The sequence below is a fragment of the Paroedura picta genome, chromosome 11 (genome assembly GCF_049243985.1).
Source record: "Paroedura picta isolate Pp20150507F chromosome 11, Ppicta_v3.0, whole genome shotgun sequence".
In the NCBI taxonomy this organism is placed as follows: domain Eukaryota; kingdom Metazoa; phylum Chordata; class Lepidosauria; order Squamata; family Gekkonidae; genus Paroedura; species Paroedura picta.
The window spans coordinates 44,263,234-44,285,583 of NC_135379.1; the positions used below are offsets into that span (position 1 = coordinate 44,263,234).

General features: G+C 45.1%; 1 protein-coding gene across 1 annotated transcript in view; it reads right to left on the reverse strand.

Annotated features, from left to right (window-relative positions):
- Positions 1 to 4,578: 4,578 nt before the first annotated feature.
- EEPD1 (endonuclease/exonuclease/phosphatase family domain containing 1) overlaps positions 4,579 to 22,350 on the reverse strand; it is a 56,955-nt gene continuing 39,183 nt past the window's right edge. The window contains exons 3-7 of the mRNA XM_077303294.1: positions 15,880 to 15,990; positions 14,863 to 14,997; positions 13,599 to 13,731; positions 6,016 to 6,210; positions 4,579 to 5,064 (exon numbers count right to left, since the gene is read on the reverse strand). Of these exons, the coding sequence (XP_077159409.1) occupies positions 4,865 to 5,064; positions 6,016 to 6,210; positions 13,599 to 13,731; positions 14,863 to 14,997; positions 15,880 to 15,990 (774 nt within the window). The 3' untranslated portion in view covers positions 4,579 to 4,864. The remainder of the gene's footprint in view (positions 5,065 to 6,015; positions 6,211 to 13,598; positions 13,732 to 14,862; positions 14,998 to 15,879; positions 15,991 to 22,350) is intronic.

Below are 22,350 nucleotides of genomic sequence, written 5' to 3' on the forward strand. Positions count from 1 at the left end.
CCCACTTCCAAACACCTTGCTTCTGCTATAATCTCTACATTGTAAGGCAGACGTGTTATTTTTTTTTTACTTGAGTTTTTGCTATCTCTAATGGAAACAAGTTCTGAGTTTTCCAACAGCACAAAAAACTCTTACTGGTGTCCTGATCAGTACAAAAACAATATGAACCAGGATTCGCATGAAAATAATACAACAAATTACAAGGTAGGTCCTGAAATATAACTAAACCGGTCGATTTGGGTTGCCAAAATGAGTTTTCCAGAGCTCTGTTTTAGGTTTCTAAACCACTCTTTAATTCAGAGATTAGCAGCTGCATAATTTTGTGGCCCTATACACTCCCTGCTTTTCACATCCTGTGTCCTATAATCCTGTTAATGAATTAACACACAGTTAGTGTTAAACAGGTGGTGCATACCAAATTTATCAGCAGTTGGTGACTGGTAGCTACAACTTCAGACCACGAGTCAACTTTTAACATTTGAGAATGCATCAGAAGATGACAGAATTTCTACCAATTAACCTGGAGAACAGCAAATAAAAAGAACTATACCACTGAGTGAACAGATCATACTACGGAAAGCATGAACTCTGATAGCAGAAAGGAGATGAAGTCAGCTAGTTTAGAAGAAAAGTTGTTTTTTATATCCCACTTTTCACTGCCCCAGGAAGTCTCAAAGCAGCTTACAATCGCCTTCCCTTCCTCTCCAGACACCCTCTGCGATGTGGGGCTGAGAGAGCTCTGACAGGACTGATTGGTGAGAACGGTTCTAAGAGAACTGTGACTGGTCCAAGGTCACCCAGCTGGCTGCATGTGGAGGAGCGGGGGATCAAACCTGGCACAACAGATTAGCAGCCACTGCTCTTAAACACTATACCATGCTGGCTGTTGATATAACAGCTCTGTATACCTCCTTTACCTGGTGCAGATCAAAACTTCTGCACAATGGGGCCTCATAGGACTACAAGGCAGGTGTCAGCAAACCCAGGGGGAAAAAAAGTTTGAGAAAAGTAATGGAGAATTAGGCAGTAATCCCCTTCAAATCAGTTACAGGAACATTGGCACATTGAAGAAAAAAAATGGTATGACAAAATGATAGCAAAAATGCTGTTTGTGTGTGCCTGTGTACACCTAATGGAAATAAAGGAGAGACCATGGGTGCTACCAGGAAGGGAAGGAGAGCTGGCATAGACGAAAAATGAAAAGAGTGGGACTAAGAACTGGACTGAGGTAAGAACAGGAAGGAAATTTGGAATTGGGGATCTGGGGGCACGTGGTTCTTTTCCTTCTTCTGGAGTCTCCCATAGGCCTTTCTTCTTGTTGTCAAAAGACTATTGGCTTTGTAATAAAATTAAGCTATGTCCTTAACCCTTGTGTAAGCATAGCTAATTACCTGGATTTAAGCCATTTTAGTCTTGCCCCAATATCCTTTTTGAAGGAGGCTACACACATTTTAAAAATTGTACTTTGGTAACAGTATTTGAAGAAAAGAGTCACTGGAAAAGAAAATAGTGCTAGGAAAGTTTGGAGGCAGCAGGAAAAGAAGACGATCCAACATGAGATGGATTGACTCAATGAAGGAAGCACAGGCCCTCAGTCTGCAAGACATTCTGGAGGTCACTGATTCACCCCCAGGTCGGAAGTAACATGATGGCACTTCACACACACACACATTGTGATGTTATCAGCTAGATAACATACTTTCTGCCAAAGGAAGGCTAAACATGAAAGGCTTAAACCAGACATAGATCAGTGATCTAACAATTGTTTATCTCTTACAATTCTTAAGCCTGGAAACATTAGAAGCATCTACTGGGACAAGAGTTCACAACCCAACTCACAAAAGGAAAAGTTCTTTTGCATGAAAATATTCCTTAAGGAAAATGGTCTACGAACAAGACACGACCAATATTGGGGAGCACACCTTAAATATTAAACCAGCATCACAGTTATTCACAATCTGGCTTTATAAGATTAACCCATACCCTCTTAAACATTTGAATTGTACAATCTGCCTGTGAATTTACACTCCAATATTTGTGTCAGGTTTTTTCTTAGAATAGCTATGAGATGGCTACTCTAAACTGTATTTGCAGTACTGATTTCAAAGGATCAGCTTATGTACATTTCCAAAAAGTCTACTACTTTAGCAAAACGGGAAATCTGATTACATCCACAAATGGATTTATAAGGAGACTTTTAGTAACACGGTTCTGAACACAAGAGGCTGTCATGCATTTACCTGGCCCAGTTGGCAGATTACAGTTTTAATGGTGGCATGGTGCTAACTTGTCACATTTTGCTAAAAATGAACACTTGAAGTACACACATTTATCAGAAGGAGCAGGTGGCCTGTCACAGTTCCACAAGGCATGAAAGATGAAATGGTTCCGGCAGGTCTAATTTTAATCCTTTTGTTTTTAGTTGCAATTGGTTTTGAATATTTTCTAGGTCCAAAAGAATGTAACGGTTTTAACTGTTTTCATAATGAACCTGAGCCACCCCGAGCCCCATATTGCAAAAGAGGGGTAGGATATAAACCTCAAAATAAAAATAAAATACTTCTCTTTTAAAAGTTACATTTCTAGGCGACGCCCAATGAAAGCAGAATCAAAATACAATAAATACACACTAAAAACCTAGCTTCAATTATCATTTTAGAAGAAGGATATTTACCTGTTTTCTTTACATTTCAGGAATTACTTGGGGACCATCTTAGAGGAGGATGTCCTGAGAACTGGAACCACGATGGGGAAGAAACATTTCCTGAAGAGATCTTAGTAAATACTGGGTGAACTGGATAGCCCAGACTAGCCTGATCTCGTCATCTCTCAGAAGAGAAGCAGGGTGGACCCTGCCTAGTATGCGGACGGGAGGCCTCCAAGGAAATCCAGGCTCACAACATAGAGGCAGGTAATGGCGAACCCTACAGGATCACCCTGAGTCACCTGTGACTTGACGGAGTGTTCCACCACTCCTGGGGTTCACGGGAGAAGCTTGATTAAGCTATTTTGACCTCATCTGCACCACAGAAGTAATTGTTAAGTTTCTGTAGTGAGCCCAACCATTTGGGGGAGTTTCTTTTATGCTTAAGATGCTCCAGGGAAGTCATATGGACAGCCCTCTTAAGGACTGAGAGCAGGATGAGCAAAGAGCTTCACGTGTCAATCAGACAGCAGTCAGAAATGTGAAATTCTGGTGTGTCATCCCCCCTCTGGGTTTCATCCTCAAAAACTCCACATGGAAGTGAGTACCAGGAAACACCATGGGCATCACAAGCACTGCACTGGGGATTGTTGCATAAGTATTTGAAAAGTTGTCATTTGGAGGAGGGCAGGATGCTGTTTCCATTGGCTGCAGAGGAGAGGACACGCAGTAATGGGTTTAAACTTCAAGTACAACGATATAGGCTAGATATCAGGAAAAAAATTTTCACAGTCAGAGTAGTTCAGCAGTGGAATAGGCTGCCTAAGGAGGTGGTGAGCTCCCCCTCACTGGCAGTCTTCAAGCAAAGGTTGGATACACACTTTTCTTGGCTGCTTTAGGATGCTTTGGGCTGATCCTGTGTAGAGCAGGGGGTTGGACTAGATGGCCTGTATGGCCCCTTCCAACTCTATGATTCTTTGAAGATTTTATCTACAAATCAAAAAAGGGGGTTATTTTCAAATCAGGTTCTTTAGTTTTCTAGTACCACATGCACAAAAATGTTATTAGAAATAAAAATTTCACAATTACATCTTTCATTGGTCATTCATAATTATAATCGATGTCCTTAAATAAAATAATATAATAATGAAATACATATATACGTCTATTAAATCTTCACTTGAGAATACATTTTACTCTTTTCTTTCTGATAAATACTCCATCTTTTTGTTTATTGGGGGAGGTTATTGTGGGGGTGTTGGTGGTAGTGTTTCATAGGTTTTGTGTCTTTTTGTTGTTGTGTAAAATGTTCAATAATAATAAAAACAAATTTTTTAAAAGGGGGGTTATTTTAGCCATCACGAAGCAATCCGAATGCCAGCAAGTGGCTGCAATCCTAACAAAGATGCAGGTTTTAATTCTTCACTTCCATTGGGTTAAAGCAGGGGTAGTCAAACTGCGGCCCTCCAGATGTCCATGGACTACAAGTCCCATGAGCCCCTGCCAGCATTCGTTTGGTACGTTTGGGGCGCACTGTAACCCTGCACCCATACCCTTATTTCTGCGTAATGTTTTATTCAGATATTCCAAGGCTTTTTCACAGAATGCATTAGCAACAAGCTGTCTTTTCAACAGGCCTAGAAACTTACTTACTTTGCAAATGCTTTGGCAGGTCTTCAGCTGGTCACATGCAGTGACTGCACTTCCACTATTACAGAGGATGCAATACGGGGATACTACTGACCACATCTGCAGAATTCACATTCACTCGACCGGCTTCCCATCAATTTTAAAAAGCCCACCTGTATAACACAAGCGTGCACAAATTGTGCAATATAATTTAAAATGGGTCATGCAAATCTGTATTGCTAAGCTACTCTGTTGGGAGAAATCCACTGTTTCATTTTATAAGAAAATCACAGAGATTGTGAACATACGGTATTAAAAAGTGCATTTTATTTGCAGTTATCCAAGCATAAGAGTGTCCGCCATGTCTCCATTAAAAAAAAAATCACAAACCACTCTATGGCAATAAGATGCCCCCAAACATTCACAGAGGGGCACAGAGCAGGGGAGACGGGAAAAGGAGATGTTAAAAGCAGAAGCTGATTCTTTTTAAATGAGAAGAAAGGCAGTTCTGGTTCACAGTTGGGCCTTGAGCAAAGGGATCGTCCAACCATCCTTTCCAGGCACAGGAACAGAGATTTGACTTAGCAGCCATCATCCTTCATGTTTCGTATTTGAGTCACTACGTTCCACCGTCACCCCGTTTCCATTTCGAATGGCATCCTTTCTGTTCCAGTCTCTTTCCATGTAGAATTCAGCTAACACGGGGCAATGGCTTGATGCTACTCCGCCCCACGACCAGTTGTCGGGGATCCAGGGGTTAGTAAGACCTTCTCTCACCACTGCCCAGTGGCCTGCAGGGATGGAAAAGGTGCAGGAAAAAGAGATGGGTAAATTTTTCTTGGAAGGGCAATTATTTTTAAGGCAACACCCATTGACACTACGAAGTCTTTTGCTCTCTTCTTTCTAGTACACAAGGGAATGGCACAAAAGGATCTGATATACTGCAGCTCTTTTGAAATTTGATGGTTATGAACTTAATCAATGCCTAGGAGATAAGCTGTTGATGCTTTCAAAAGAAGAGCAGGATACAGAAATAATAAAATTCAAATAAATATGTGAACACGCAAAATGTAGCAGAATGGCCAGAATATTTCTAGGATCTCTTAAAAATTAGGTGTGTAGTTCTTGTAGAATTAAAATCTTGAAAAAAGCAGTAAACCCGCAGAAGACTCATATCTTCTAACACCAGGGGATCTGTGGCAGACATATGCAATTGGCCATACATCTTCTCTTCTTTTAAGAGGACCAACTCTTCTTCTTCTTCCCACATTTTTTTGCAGCAACTATTAACTATTGCTGAGTAAAACATTCCCTGACCTGAGTAGTCCAGGCTAGCCTGGAAGCCACGCAGTTAGCCCTGGTTGGTGTTTGAATGTGAGATCCCCCAAGGAATACCAGGGTTGCTTTGCAGAGGAAAGCAATGGCAAGTCATCACTGTACATCTCCCACCTTAAAAACCCTATGCAGGGGTAGCCAAGGTGTGGCTCTCTAGAGGTCTGTGGCTCATGGTAATTGTAGACCATGGACATCTGGAGAGCCACATTGTGGCCACCCCTACAGAAGGGTTTTTGTAGACGCCCAACACAGTTAAAGTGTGGAATTGGTCTATGAGGAAAGACTAGCAATCAATTTTCAAACTTTCCCTAAGTCCACTTAACAAGATGTGCAGCAGTAAACATAGTTACATGCCCCATAGCTGGCAATTCTCACTACACCATGGCAAACTACGGAAACCGGCTCACCAGTGAATATCTTTTTCAAGCTACGACTGATCCAGATGTTGTCCAGTGCCTTCGACCCCTGAGGGTTCTTTGTGCTGATGTTTGTAAACGTGTTGGCGGGGACCAGGTGGTGGAACTTCTCCTTCCTCAACAGGTCACAGTCGCTACTGTCCGGAGCTTGACTGAAGTCTCCTAAAATGATCACGTCTTTTTCTCCTGCGGGGGAGGAACAAAGCAAAAACAGAGAGTTCAGTGTCTGAATGAGAAGCAGGGACTTCCCTGTTCACCGTCTTCAGCCCTTTAATTCAGCACCACTTTTCTTGCTCTGCTTCACTATCCTTCTCTGTACAGAAGGCTTCCCTTGACCATGGGACATGTCGATGCCTCCTTCAGTACCCTCATGTCCTCCTTCAGAATACAACCCTTATTCAAGGTCTCTGTATAACATTGTTTTTATACATCCCAGCCTTCTGGGTTGTTCCCCATGGTCTGTTTTTAGACTGTAAGGACCCGGATAGGGCAAAATAAATTCTGCCGGATAATACAGAAGAGCCTGTGTGGTGCAGCTGTTAAGAGTGCTGGCAGGGGCTTCTGGGAATTGTAGTTCATGGACATCTGGAGGGCCGCAGTTTGACTACCCCTGCTCTGGAGAGTGCATGCTGCTGGATTTCTTCACTTAGGAACAAGTGTGCAATCAGCATTTTGTCTCTTTTCAAAAATGCACCAAGTACATCCCTACACTATTCACCATCCTGCAGTTCAACAGGCAGCTAGCTTCATGTGTTCATGAAAGAACATCATGAAGGTATGATAATGGGACTAGGGAATGAAAAAGACATGGCGCTCAACGAATGAGACAAATGGAGGAGGGCAGAATACTGCTCATAATGAGCATTTAAAAAAATTGCTGAGCAGCTTTAAGAAAAGAACTGGTCAGGGCAGAAAAGTTGACTGCCTCTTACTTATCACTTCAAAAGCACCCAGGCTATTCAATTGAGTGGCTGCAGTGTCAGAATGTTCTTAAACATTACAACAGCTTGGAGGAAGAAGGGTCAGCGCCGGGATGTTGCTGATCATTATAGGGATTTCCCACAAATAATTTTGCAAAGGACAACATAAACCATCCCTTCCTAAATAGGCTCAGGGTGGTGTACAATGTATTAAAATTCTCTATAAATATACAATTCAAATAAGACAATAAACACTATAAAACAGTATCCTGATGCCTCATCATAACACCTCTAGGGTTTGTTCTTACTACTATGTCATTAGGCTGTCTATGCCAGCATACGGAGGGGGGGGGGGGCAGGTGCATTGATTTTTATTGAGTTGCTCTGGCCACAACCATATGCCTGGTGGAAGAGCACCATCAGGGCTGGAGTCTTCACTAACAGCGTATTCTGGCAGTATTTTCAGCATCTAGACCATTTTCTCATAAATGCTCTTTTGAAATTTTAATATATTTTTTTAAATTAGCGATTCCCCCCTCTCCTGTTTTACATTCATATCCCCAACTGGTAACATAAAAATATCATTTATATTCAGGAGGAACAGACGAGAGTCCTACAAAAGCTCTTACTTTTCCACAGGGTTAAATCTCTTTGATTCAAAATTTGCACTGATTTTTTCCTTAGCTTAGAACTCTAAGCTCCTTTTCTCGTCCCCGTACTCAACTCTGAACCCTTTGACTATGTACTGCCTGGATATTTAGCTTAATTATTTATGCTGATCTTTGTCACTGCATAATTCATCGCTCACATTCTTTTGGGGAGGCCAAGTTTCCTTATTTGTTCTTGATGCCGACCGTCTGAGCAACGAAAGATTCTTGGGCTCGGCTACCAGATAACCATAAAGGATATGCACAATAATGACAAAGAGCAGAGCCTCAAAAATCTGATAAACATCAATTAATAGCTTGCTAAGATTCCAGAACGCTCTTAAATTAAGAAATGGCTGGAAATATTTAACAAGCACAAAATCAGCTGCCAAGATCCTACTGACATTACTTGTTTAAGCTAACATTTATTCTTTGGGTGTGGGAGAACTTTTTTTTAATGCTTGCTGTGGATGCTCAAGTTATCACAGCTATGCAAACAGCCATCCAGCAGAGGGAGCCCAGAATCAGTCATAGACTCTTACCATTTCACATTCCCTACTGAATCAACACTGCTTTAAGAGTGTTCTTGACTCATAAATGTGACGAGCAGTACACAACTTCTTAGCAGGAAAACACACTTGAACCCTGTTTTGTGCAGCAAATGCCCCTTTCTGCAAACATGGGGCACACACTGTGAAATTGACAAATACCAGCCTCCATGTGCTCTTCCCCAAAGATCCCCAGTATTACAACTGACCCCCAGACAACAGAGATCAGTTCCCCAGGAAAAAATGGCTACTTCAGAAGATGGACTCTACGGATTTATATAATGTTTGAGGTCCTGTCCTGGCCCAAAATTCTGCCCTCTCCAGATGCAACTCCTCACCTCGAGTGGGCTACCTTGCACATTAAAGGTAAAGGTATCCCCTGTGCAAGCACTGAGTCATGTCTGACCCTTGGGGTGACGCCCTCTAGTGTTTTCATGGCAGACTCAATACGGGGTGGTTTGCCAGTGCCTTCCCCAGTCATTACCGTTTACCCCCCAGCAAGCTGGGTACACATTTTACCGACCTTGGAAGGATGGAAGGCTGAGTCGGCTGCTGGGATCGAACTCCCAGCCTCATGGGCAGAGCTTTCAGACTGCATGCCTGCTGCCTTACCACTCTGCACCACAAGAGGCTCATACCTTGCAGATTATATACATATAAATATTTCCACCCCTGTGAGGAAGTGTTTCCTCAGTGCAACATGTGTGTTTTCTGAAAGGAATCCTCACCTCCAAATCACCCAGTTCCAAGAACTGTTCCCAGGCAGAATGGTGACAGGGATGCAAAGAAGTGAACCTACCACTAATGGGGAGAAGTGACAAGAAACCCTGAATGATTTCAAGTTTCATAGGAAGCACAATGAAGACTAGAGCAAGGCAATCTTTTTGGAAATCCCCAGAGTCAGCCAACACTTTGCATCCGGTTGGCATATTTCAATTCCATCCCAGCCACGTTATTGGCATGGCAATTAGGTTAGGAAATTCCTTGAGATTTTGGAAGTGGATTTTGGGTTAGCAGGCTTGGTGAGGTATAGTGGTGTAGATTGCAGTCTCCAACGCAGCCAATTAATCCAGTGGAACTCTGCTCTGTAGTCTGGAGATCAGCAGGAACATCAGGAGATCTCCAGACCTCCCCTGGGAGCTGGCAGTCCCTTAATGGCAATTGCATTACCAGCATGCGCCCAAAAGTTTAAACCTTAACTGAAACTTTGTTGGTCTTAAAGGTGCTGCTGGATTCAAACAGAGTCCTCTGAATCTGTTACCAGCATGGTCAGTCTAGAAGGGACCTGGTCATATAAAATGCATCTCCCTTTTTGAAGTACCCACTTGGTCTTGCCTCCAATCCATACATGGACACAAGAAGAGCATCGCTTTGGAGCTCCCGCAAGTTCCCTGGCAGGGTGATAAGAATCCTGGGCCTATTCTGCACACAATAGATAATGCACTTTCAATGCACTTTTGAAGTAGATTTTCCTGTTCCACACAGGAGAATCCAGCTGCCAAAGCACACTGAAAGTGCATTATCTTATGTGTGCGGAATGGGCCCTGGTCTAAAAGGCTTGGAGCTGGGTTGCAGCCTGAACAGAGGACCATGTGAAGTTGCATCAGCACAGCCTTGTGATGATGTTTTTACAGCATGATGCCGAGTATACTGTAAAATAATACCAACCAATACAGGCTGAAAGCATTTTAATGCCAGAGCCATACATTATTGATAAACTATATTAAGATGTTTTATATATAGCATATAGTCTAAGAACACTTTAAAACAAAACTAGCATTTCTGATCTATATTTAAATGGAACATAGGCTAGGTGACTGCGGTTGATTATTTCATTTCTTTGCTCCCACAAATAACTTAGCCTAATGGCCGCTGCACAGAATTTAGCTGTCTGCTCACTTAATGGCAGTATTTCCTTCCCATAGGAAGTTGCAGAGGGGTACCTCGTAAAGAAAACATCTAAAAAAAGATATGCTGTAGCAGCTCCCCCTGCCTACACGGGAAGAGCCTCTCGACTCTTGGGACTTTCTCAAAGCGCCTCTCCAGGACCGCAGGCGGGTGGAACAAGGCCTCAGGAGAACAGGGGCTCCTTATGCAGAAGGAAAGGCTAGGGTTCTTGAGGGGTAGCCCTGTGGTCTATGTTTGGTCCCTCATGAAAGCAGAGAAGATGCTGTTTCGACAGTCAATGGAGCCCCCTCAGGTACATTCCACACCTCCGTGGTGTGTGCCCAGCCTAGCACATAATTATGTGGACATTGGACGGGATGCCGGTGTGAGCAAGCTGGCTGCTTGCAAAATATTTCCAAGCCAAAACGGAGATCCCAGATCTAATAAAGCAAGAGACTGAAAGGGACTGCGGCATGCAGGGCTCTTTCTGCAAGTGGGTTTCTCCCCGCATGGCATGCAGCATGTGCCTGCTTTATTTGGGAACTTCCACATTACTCCCCTGCTCCTTCCAAGCATGGTTTGAGGGGCTTCCATTAAAGCCAGAGCAAAGAGAAACCTTATTTGCATTGATTTAAAGAGGAAACAGCATTGAAAGATGAGATAAGGAGGGCTGCAGTTTTGTGCACCGCTTTGTACTACCCAAAAAAGTCTCAAAGTGGTTTACAAATTGCCTTTCCTTCCTCTCCTCATAACAAAGACCTTATGAGACAGGTGAGGCCGAGAGAGCTCTAAGAGAACTATGATTGGCCCAAGGTCACCCAGTAAGCATCATGTTCTCAAAGTGGCTTACAATCTCCTCTTCCTTTGCCCTCAACAGACACCCTGTTGGGCCTGAGAGAGCTCTGAGAGGAACTGTGACAGGCCCAAGGTCACCCAACTGGCTGCAAGTGGAGGAGGAATGGGGAATCAAACCCAGTTCTCCTGGTTAAAGGCTGCCACTCTTAACCACGACACCAAACACTGCCTGAAGCCAATCTGGGGTGTCCAGAGCTTCCTGCCACTTTCAAGTGGTGACACTCAGTGTGGGTGGCCCCCTCTCCACCCCTTAAAGGTAATGGTATCCCCTGTGTAAGTATTGGGTCATGTCTGACCCTTGGGGTGACGCCCTCCAGCGTTTTCATGGCAGACTCAATACGGGGTGGTTTGCCCTTCCCTTCCCCAGTCATTACCGTTTACCCCCCAGCAAGCTGGGTACTCATTTTACAACTTCGGAAGGATGGAAGGCTGAATCAACCTTGAGCCGGCTGCTGGGATTGAACCGGGGAAGGGGGGGCTGGATTGATCCCCCCTGTGCTGATGTGACAAGCAGGAAGGCTGTGGCAGTCTAAGGTTGGGCGCTTCGGTGTCCGAAGCGGCCATTTGGCCCAAAGCAGCCAGCAGTGCTGCTTCGGGTACGGACGGCCTCTTCGGACGCCGAAGCGCCCAACAATATCTCAGTCTCCTGCAGTGCAAGGACAGGGCATGGGATTGTCACTCCTGCTTGCCTGGAGCTTGTTCACTGCTGCTTGCCCAGCGAGAGAAGTTTTTTTCTTCTCCTGTTTGTTCTGTTTGTGAGCACGGAAGGGGAACTGCCCTTGGGATGTCCCCAAGAATGCAAATCAGTGAGACTCACTTCGGAGTGTACACCCTGGCGGTCATTCCGCAGCCCTCCGCGACGGTTTGCCTCAAATGAAGCAGCACAAGGCTATTTTCAAGTCCATTTGCATGGAGAGGAAATCAATGCTTGCCTAATGGAGAAACCCTTTAAATAGACGCACTGAAGTGTTGGGGGAGAAGCCAACTAAATTTCTGACCCAACAGATCCGGCATCAACTCCAGTAGCTTTAATCTTTTAGTCAAACGGCAGCTCTCCAGATGTCCATGGACTACAATTCCCATGAGCCCCTGCTAGCATTCGCTCATGGGAATTGTACTCCATGGACATCTGGAGGGCCGCAGTTTGACTAACCCAGTTTAAAAGTATGAGTCTGGATTAGAACAATGCTCTCTCTCCACATGAAGGGTATGGTGGTTGTGGTTAGCAGCACACCAGTTCCAGAGCCTTGCTGCTCAGACACGTTTAACAGATTGCATGCAATCTCTCTCTCTCTGTCTCTCTCTCTCTCTGTCTCTGTCTGGAGAGGGGTGCTGGATTCCAAAACTAGTTTTAAGCCACTGACCTTGAAAAATCAAGCTAAATCATCCAATGTTTTGCAGTGCAAGCCTTTTTAGCTGACCCGGATGACCCAAGCTAGACCAATTTCATCAGCTCTCAGAAGCCAATCAGGGTCAGCCCTGGCCAGTATTTGGATGGGAGACCTCCAAAGAATACGTGGCACGGAGGCAGACAATGGCAAACCACTTAGGAAAATCTCTTGCCTTGCCTTGCCTTGCAAACCCTACCGGGTTGCCATGAGTGAACTGCAACTCAACAGCAAAACAGTGAGAGAAAGAGAAAGTTGGTTTATTTTTTTAAAGGCTAATTGTTTCAGTTCCCCAACAGAGGCCTGTTAACAATTACCCAATTATGAGTAAGGAATCTACCTGAATCTCACTCTCAAGTATAAGAGCAATAAGAAAAGATCCGTTCAGCCGCATGCAAGCAGGCTGAGTCAACTGCACTTTCACCTTAAACAACACTCATTCTGGAAGACCACGGAATTTCTCAGAACAAGCCTCACTGTTACGTGCTTCTCCAGAGCCTCTGCATGGTGGGTCATGGTGTGAGGGATCACATAAACACTTCCCTTCCCTGTAGAGTTCCCAGCTGCTGTCTTGGGCAATTAACCATCTAATACCAAAGTATGAATTCACTTGGGGAGCCCAGCATGGGCCCAACGTAGGGCAATGTGCCCCTGGAGAACATCAGGGCCCTGACGGAGCTAGCACAGTTTTGCAGGGCCTGCAAGATGGAGTTCTTCCGCCAGGCTCATGGTTGAGGCCGATACGCCCGGAAGATCTGCACAGCATAAGGGCCTCCCCTGCCGGAACTGGATCACCTCCTATATGCTCCCACTTACAGGGCATTAACAGCAAGACTCAGGGCGGGAGATTTATTATTAGGTTTTTAGTCATTTTAATTGTATTTTAAATGTATTTCTCTGTTTTATGCTGTAATGTTGTATGCCGGCCCGAAAAGACGGGCTCAAGAGGAGGGGCCTACAAGTGTAAATAATCAATAAAGAAATGAATATATTCTGGGATGTGCAGAATGGGCGAGGGTTGACACAGGTTTTTAAATCCAAGTGGACTCAAGGCCCACACGCTAGTGTTTTAATAAAATCAGAGTCCAGTAGCACCTTTAAGACCTTGAAGGTACCTGGAATATAGCGTCTTCAGAGGGGAGTTCTTAGTCTGAGGAAGAGTGCTTGCACTCGAAAGCTCACGCCTTGAAGAAATCTTTGTTGGACTCTGATTTTATTGTGCTACTTCAGACCAACACGGCTACGCATTTGAATCTACGCTAGTGTCGTGTTTCTTTTCCACTGGTTCTAACTGCACAGGTTGTGTTTTGGAGAAAAATGGCACCTTACCTTTCAGCGTTTCCTGTAGGGTCTGTGCAAAGGCTGCTAATTTGTGGCTATCGTGGTTTTTCACAGCATTGTCTCCCGCCGAGGGCAAGGGGGCCAGATGAATGTTAACCAGCGTTAGATCATTCATCCCCACCTAGACAGGTGGGAGAAAGAAAACATGAACACACAGGCTCATCAAGGGACCGTCCGCAAAGCCAGCCGCAATGATCAAAACTTAAGCCGCCAGTTTAGGTCACAATGAGTCGCTATAACTGAATTTCTCCTATATATGCAAGGTCGAAATGGGCCAAGACTGTTAATATTTATCTTGTAAACAACCTGCATAGGGATGTGAACCAAACAGGACACCGAATGATATGAAGCTGAACATCCTTAGTCAAAATTCCCTCTTGGCATCTCTGTCTAGCACCTGGCTAGCTACACAACACTTGTGACAGTGACAATTACCTAACACATTTCAAAAAGAATTCTTATTAACAGCCATGGGAGAGCTGAGGTTTGGTTGTATGAAACCTAAAAGTCTGCTCATTCTGTACGACGTGAAGGCAGGAATTAAAAAAAAAATCCTATGAGGAATGCATATGCCCTTCTTGTGCTGAAGGCATAGAGACCTCAGGACATATCATTTTTGACCGCAAATCATATAAGAACTTCTGAGAATCTCTCCTAATCTTTGCCCCTAATGGGATGATATAGAGAGCGTTTATTGAGAATTAGAAGAAGAAGACTTGGTTCTTATATGCCGCTTTTCTCTCCCCGAAGGAGGCTCAAAGCGGCTTACAATCCCCTTCCCTTTCCTCTCCCCACAACAGACACCCTGTGAGGGAGGTGAGGCTGAGAGAGCCCTGATATTACTGAAGAAGAAGAGTTGGTTCTTATATGCCGCTTTTCTCTCCCCGAAGGAGGCTCAAAGCGGCTTACAATCCCCTTTCCTTTCCTCTCCCCACAACAGACACCCTGTGAGGGAGGTGAGGCTGAGAGAGCCCTGATATTACTGAAGAAGAAGAGTTGGTTCTTATATGCCGCTTTTCTCTCCCCGAAGGAGGCTCAAAGCGGCTTACAATCCCCTTTCCTTTCCTCTCCCCACAACAGACACCCTGTGAGGGAGGTGAGGCTAAGAGAGCCCTGATTAGGGTTGGCGCTTCAAAGCGGCCATTCCAGCCCAAAGCAGCAAGCACTGTGGCACCAGGGGGTGGGGTGGGGGGGCACCAGTGCTGTTTTCACAACAGAACTTTGGGATATAGAATACTCTTGGGCACCTTACCTTGAAGTGTGCAAGATATGGTTGTGGATACGCCTGCCTCCCATTCCCATTGGTGTGCATGTTCTCATAGATGGCGGCATCCTTCAACTCTATGCCTGCAGTCACATCCCACAAGAAGCCCGAATATTCCACCCCCTGGGAAGCAAGAGGGAAAAGCTGATAAAGAAAGACTAGGTGCCATCCAAAAAGATAATCGCCTACACAACTAAGCAAACCGCAATTCTGGAATACCAAAAACTAGCAATGTTGTGGAGGCTCTGTTGAGGGATTCTACTCCACGGTGTTGGGGTACAGCCACCCATGGACCTAGCTTAGCTCTTGCCTACTGTCTTGGTATGAGAAGACAATGCCAGAGGGAATGGAATCTTCAATGATGTGGAAGGGAATTATGACTGGCCACTTGAATTCACTGTAAAAGTTACTCAAAGACATCCTTTTGCACCCATAAGGGGCCCAAAGAGAATAAAAAGAACATCTTTTTGCCACTGTTTGACTTCCAGTAGCTGGTGTTCAAACGCATGCCTCCATTATTCTCCATGGCGAAGATGTCATGATGTCATGTCATTCCAATGTGTATGTAATCGATGGGATCCTGGGCTGCAGAAATGACTTGCAAAAGTAGATCTTTCCTATCTTGCCCTTTCCCCAGCTGCCAAACAACCCAAAAGGCCATGGATTCCAGCATAAAAATTCTCCTTGCATAAGGTATCCCTGGAGGTTAGCGGGCAGACATAAAAGTGAGTGTCGGTGGTTTAAATAAAGCTCTTTACTTTTTGGAGACAAAAAGTTACTCCAATCTTTTTTTTAAAAAAAGGCAACCCTTTCCAAAATCAATAACAAAGTCCAGGGGAAAGTCAATTATGAGACGTCAGCTCAAAGCAGAAAAGAAATATAATCCTTAACCACGGCTACTGTGAAAAAAGTGCAGAAAATTATAGCATAAACACATTAAACCATGCCCTTGGGATGGAAAAAACAAAAGCAAAATATCACCAGGAGTCAGGATGGTTAGATTACCTTTTTTGGCTGTCCCGAGGGCTTCTCAGAAGTAATTCCCTTCCAGCATCCTCGAGGGCCTCTCCATTTGCGAATGTTTGGCAGAGTTGGCTGATTTAGCTCCATGCAAAACTGCAGAGAGACAAGATCAGCAACAAAACTCATCAGATAAGAGCATTTACAGGGTTTTGCTAATGTCAAAAATGCTTTCCAATATCTTCGTCTGCAAACATTTTAGAGCCAGAGATTCATTTAAAAAGAAATGGGCCTCCAAAACAGAGAAAAGAAAAATGGGGGCAAGGAGTAAAGTGTCCTAGCAAAAGTTTCAGTTTTAGGACTGAAAATGACTCAAAAAGGGAATTAAATTCAAAGCACAAGGGGGGAACGAGGCAATTTCCCCTAACTCCTGATTTTCAGAGGTGGTGTGGACTTACATTAGATTAAGGGCCTAACTCAGGATTCTGAAAGCGAACCAGTAATTAGAACAAACTTGAAGAATGCAGTGTCTATTAATAAACTCCAAAACGAATGCCCTTCCCCAAGGAAGGGGGGGCGAGGGGAGATGGCTGGCTGCCCAGTGCTTCAGCGCCACATTCAATCAGAGGCACATCCCACACGAGCTTCTTAAGGAACAGGCTGTTAGCTGATGGCAGGTGGTGCGTTGATCAGATTTGTCTTAAAGACGGGGTCCTCTGGGGAAGTCTGCCAAGAGCAGCCTGCACTCTGTGTGAAGCATTATACTTCCAGCACAAAACTTTCTGCCTGCCATTCTGGCAGCCTTGTAGAATTGAAAAGAACTGCTGCCTTACTCTGCGGCCAGGATCAGACTGCCGTCAAACTAGGTCTCTTAACTTGCAGCTAAATTATTTATTTATTCATTTTATATTTTATTTATTTATTCATTTATATATATATATATACCGCCCTCCCCTGAGACTCAGGGTGGTTTACATAAAACTTAGTGGAATGGGGAACAGTACAGATAAATCAGTAGCTATAAATGGTAGCAGTACAGTAAATAACAATAGAATAATATGATCGAACAGTAGAGCAATGGTGAGAACAGTAATTCGAACTGCAGCATACTGATAGCCCCATGGTTGGACATTGTGGCAGTGATTTTCATGAGAGGGAGGTTTGAGAGCCCAGTGGAAGGTGCTGGCTCTGATCGACCTCAACCAAATGCCTGGTGGAGGAGCTCCCTTTTGCAGGCCCTGCGGAACTGTTCGAGTTCCGTCAGGGCCCTGATCTCCTCTGGGAGCTCCTTCCACCAGGTGTGGGCCAGGATGGAGAAAGCTCTGGCCCTGGTTGAGGTCGAGCAAGCTTCCTTGAGGCCAGGGATCAGCAGGCAGTTGGAGATGGTGGAGCATAAAATTCTTTGAGCGGTGTAGACAGGGAGGTGGTCCCTCAGGTACACCGGGCCCAGATTACCAGAACTTTAAGCCTGATCCAGAATTTGACTGAAAGCCAGCACAGTTGAAGAATGGGTCAAATGTGGGACCTCCATGGTGTTGCTGTGAGGACCCTGGCCGCTGCATTCTGGACCAGATGTAGTTTCCAGATCGAGGTTAAGGGCATGCCTGCATGGAGCAAGTTGCAGAAGTCCAGTCTACAGATCACCGTTGCGTGGATCACTGTGGTGAGGTGTTCTGGGGCCAGGTAGGGCACCAGTAGTTTGGCTTGGTGAAGGTGATGGAATGCCAGCTGTGCTACTTTCATGACCTGAGTCTCCACTGAGAGGGAGGCATTGAGAATCATGCTCAGGTTCCTGGTGGAGTGAGCCACTGACAGCTGCACTCCATCCAGGTTATAATTCTGTTTCACAGTACACCATGCTTGACGTAATGGAAAAGACGAGAAAGCTTTGCCCCAAGCTGCTTACAAGTGTCATCTGGATAACAAGTGTGTATAGTTTGTATGGTTTTGCCATAGAGTTTCTAGAGATTCCTAGAGAGGCAAGACTTTACTTCTGGGTTTTCCCAAGAACTGATGCTGTACCATCCCCAGTGATGCCTCTATGGTCCCCTCCCCCTGATTTCTGCCAGGTCATGCCTGGTAAAGCAACTGAGCCAAGCAGTACTTCAGACCCCACCCCCACCCCATCAGCTAGCTGCTCCCATCTCAAAAATATCTACAAGATTGAGGCTCCAGATGCTTTCAGTTTCAGAGTATTCTATATCAGGATTGACCTTAAAAACTAAACACAGATGCCCTAAAGTGTCTTCCCAGAGGGCACCTGTAGATTGCACAGAGGTTTAAGGTTGGGGCCTTAATGGATGGAAAGACAGCCCCTTCCCTCAGAGCATGATGGATTTTTCACTTGCTGTATAAATGGCGCCCACCTTCAGAAGTCTAGCCCAAGCCAATGTTAAGGGCCCCTCCTTCATGGAAAGGTGACACAGGGATACACATGTGCACATTGCCACTGCTTCTGGAAGGGTCTTCCTCTGGTTTCTGGTGAAGCCCTCCTTGGAATTAGCTCCCTGCAACAGGGTCTGCATGGACTGGTAAAATCCTGCTAATAATTAAACACTGTTGTTGTACATCAGCACAAAAGGGGAGGGGGACTTCAGACAGGGCAGCTGAATTGTAAACCGGAACAAGGCTAGTTCTTATCTTTATGGTGCAGGTGCCTGAAACGGCTAGCTAGAATACAAAAAGAGAAGCACTTGACAGGAGCACATTTTTTGAACAGATAAGACAATCTCCAGCTGCAAAGTTTTCCCCTGGTTTCAACTGATTAAAAAGGACTACATCAGCACCTCCTACTGATCCAGCACTAGGTTTTACAGTCTCGTAGCAGCGTTTCCATCTCTCCAGTTCCGCACCATTCCAATGGCTCGGTTTGCTGGTCATTTACTTCTCCAAAGTGACTGATTCAAGCTTGTGTATCTGTGGAGCTCCGGCTTGTGGAGGGTCTGCCTTGCCTCCCCTGCATACATTGTACAGAAGATAATGGAGCAGATTTTAAAGAGGGACGTCTGCAAACATCAGAAGCTAGAAAGCCATCTGACAGAGAGGCTGATTCTGTGAAGGCTTAAGGGGGTGGCAACTTACAGTGGATGAGCAATAGGGATGTGAGTGTCCTGCATAGTGCAGGGGGTTGGACTAGATGACCCAGGAGGTCCCTTCCAACTCTATGATTCTATGATTCAGTGAAGAACCAAATTCTCTGCAGCAATTTTGAAGTCCTTAATCCTTCCCTCAGTAACTGAGAAGCTGAATTTTTTTCGTCTCTCAGATTCTGAGCCATTCATCTCACAGAGGGCCGCTTTCTGCCTGTACAGCCAAGAAAATACCAGCTAACATTGTATCTGTAAGGAGAGATGGCTGTTTTTAAAATTAGCTTATCAAATTAAAACAGTCTATTACTACTAAGCAGAGCAGGCCACTTGGTGTAGTGATTAAGGGCAACAGGATCTAGTCTGGAGAGCCAGGTTTGCTTTCGTTTCCTCCACATGCAGCCAGCTAGGTGACCTTGGGCCTATTAGAGCTGTTCTCACAGAGCAGTCCTCTCAGAGCTCTCTCAGCCTCACAGAGTTTCTGTTGTGGGGAGAGGAAGGGAAGGCGATTATAAGCTGCTTTGAGATTCCTTTGGGTAATGAAAAGCGGAGTTAAAAACAACGCTTCTTGAACATCTGGGTTTAAACTGTGGGCCTTTTATCCGCTCAGAACGGGACAGAACAAAAGTGTATTTGGTTTCTGCAGAAAAGAACACCCATTTTTATCTGAGCATCAATCTGAACATTGCTTGGCATATGGCTGCTTAGGGGGATAGCCTTGCAGCCGTGACACCATTTTCAAAAGGGCAGAATGATATGTGATATTCTTCCTGCCCCGTGCCAGACTGCTGCTGAATCCAGAGCTGGACTGAGGGTCCTCCAACCCAGAGCAGACTCAGAGATGATCAGCTGCCAGCAGGGCTGCCCTGTTCCGCGGAGGAGGCAGAAATCCCACTTTGACTATCAAGCCTGGCCAGTCTAGAGGCTTCACGGTGTACGCTCCAATACTCCAGGGGCTGTTTCTGTTGGAATAGACAATGTCTACTGTACAAAGATGAGAAGAGAAGAAGACCCTGAAGAGGGCAGCAAGAGGGCTGTTAGAGAGGTCAGAGAGTTCTGGACCTTTCTCTCCTATTAAGTGTGCTTTCTTGTCTGCCATTAGATTGCTACTCTTAGGGCAATATCCTGCTTCTTCTCAAGTAGCCATGTAGTGCAGACACCTGTCCCTATCTCTCCCTGCATTATCACAGATGTCGTTCCATAAATCAGGGGTAGTCAAACTGTGGCCCTCCAGATGTCCATGGACTACAATTCTCATGAGCCCCTGCCAGTGAATGCCGGCAGGGGCTCATGGGAATTATATTCCATGGACATCTGGAGGGCCGCAGTTTGACTACCCCTGCCATAAATAAATCCTTTAAACTCAATAAAATCTGAGTCCAGTGGCACCTTTAAGACCAACAAAGATTTATTCAAGGCGTGAGCTTTCGAGTGCAAGCACCCTTAGTCTGACGAAAGGTGCTTGCACTCGAAAGCTCACACCTTGATTAAAACTTTGTCGGTCTTAAAGGTACTACTGGACTCTGATTTTATTGTGCTACTTCAGACCAACACGGCTACCCACTTCATAGGGTTGTAGTGAGGACTAAATGGACGAAGAGACACCGATGTACAGCACCATGAACAACTTGGAAATGCACTAAATAAATATGTATATTCACACATGGCAAAGCAAGACGAACACAATCTCTACACTACAGTATCAGATATTGGTCAAGACCCCGTTCATATGTTCACTGGTTACCTTTCCACCTGTTCTCATGTTCTTGTCATGGGATTTTTCCCTGACCCGTTTACGCCCTTTAATTTTGTAGCATTTTCCCACAGCTTAGAGGCCCAGGCTCGTATATCTCCTGGGAGCGTTTTATTGCTCTGACCTTGCTAGCCTGATGAATCGCTTGGGAATGCCTTTGTAGTGTCTAAGCTGCCGGGCACGCTTGGGCATAGGAAACGCTGTTTGTGCCTGGCATCTCGTCTAGCGCGTCTATTTTCAAACTGGGGAATGGGATTTAGGGGAAGCTCACAGTCATGCTTGCTAGCTTTGTTCTTTAGTTCTAGCAAATATGTACCTTGCACTCTGTTTGCCATTTTCTCCTTTAACAACATCTGCTTATTGAGAGCTTGACGGGAACTTGCCAATATTTTATCCCTACACACGTACACACCTTTGGGTATAATCATGGGTCGAGCATCCTTAACTTGGTTTCCTTACCTATGGATCTTTTAGGACTTGAAAGCAATGTTTTTTTCCAATCCCAGGGGGAATGACTGATTAACACTCAGTACCAGAAGGCAGGTGACATCCCTTACAGCAGGAGTAGTCAAATTGTGGCCCTCCAGATGTCCATGGACTACAATTCCCACGAGCCCCTGCCAGCGTTTGCTGGCAGGGGCTCATGGGAATTGTAGTCCATGGACATCTGGAGGGCCACAATTTGACTACTCCTGCCTTAAAGCTTTGTCCAAGATGGAGATATTGATGTTTGTTGAGTTCTTGGTCAGAAACCCATTCTATAACTATTCAGATTACGTATTAATACTGCATCAAGGAAGATATGAAGTGGAGACTGTCTGTACCACTTAATTATTCATTAAAGAGGAAACAAAACAAAATAAAAATCAATTGTAACTGACCTCACTAGTTTCAAGGGGAAAACATCTTTAAATAATTAAGAAGTAAATACATCACATTGTTCCTCTTTGCTTGAAGGACAGAAGTCAATGAAAACAAAGTGCTAAAGACTAAAGGGGAAAGTTTCAGGAAAGCGGGAAAACATCTCCAGAGAGAACCAGCCAAGCAAGGATGGAAGAGTGAGCGATTTGATCTCGTTCCCCCTCCTCTCTACGGCCCACCCACCCACACAGCTGTTAACTCCAGGTAAACCCTACAACGCTGAGAGTCCATTTTCCAGGTATTGGAAAGGACTGTTGTGGGGCAGGGAACTTCCAGCACAGAACCTGAAACCCACCAATATGGCCAAGAAAACAGAGTATGGAATCATAACCATTTCCTGTTCCGGAGAAGAAAGAAGAAGAAGAGTTGGTTCTTATATGCCACTTTTCTCTACCAGGAGGAGTTTCAAAGTGGCTCACAATCGCCTTCCCTTTCCTCTCCCTACAACAGACACCCTGTGAAGTAGGTGAGGCTGAGAGAGCCCTGGTTCCGCGCCTGCGTGGTTGTGACCGCCGTTTCGCTGATGCCCACGCCGCCCCCCCCCCACGCAGAGCGGCACTGGGTGCGCCTGGAGGGAACGGCTGCCGAAGCGGCAGAATCGAACAAGCTTAGTCAGAACAGCTTTATCAGTGCTGTGGCGAGCCCAAGGTCACCCAGCTGGTTGCTTGTGGGGGAGCGCAGAATCGAACCCAGCTTGCCAGATTAGAAGTCCGCACTCTTAAACACTACACCACGTTGAGTTCCTTCTCTCTTTTC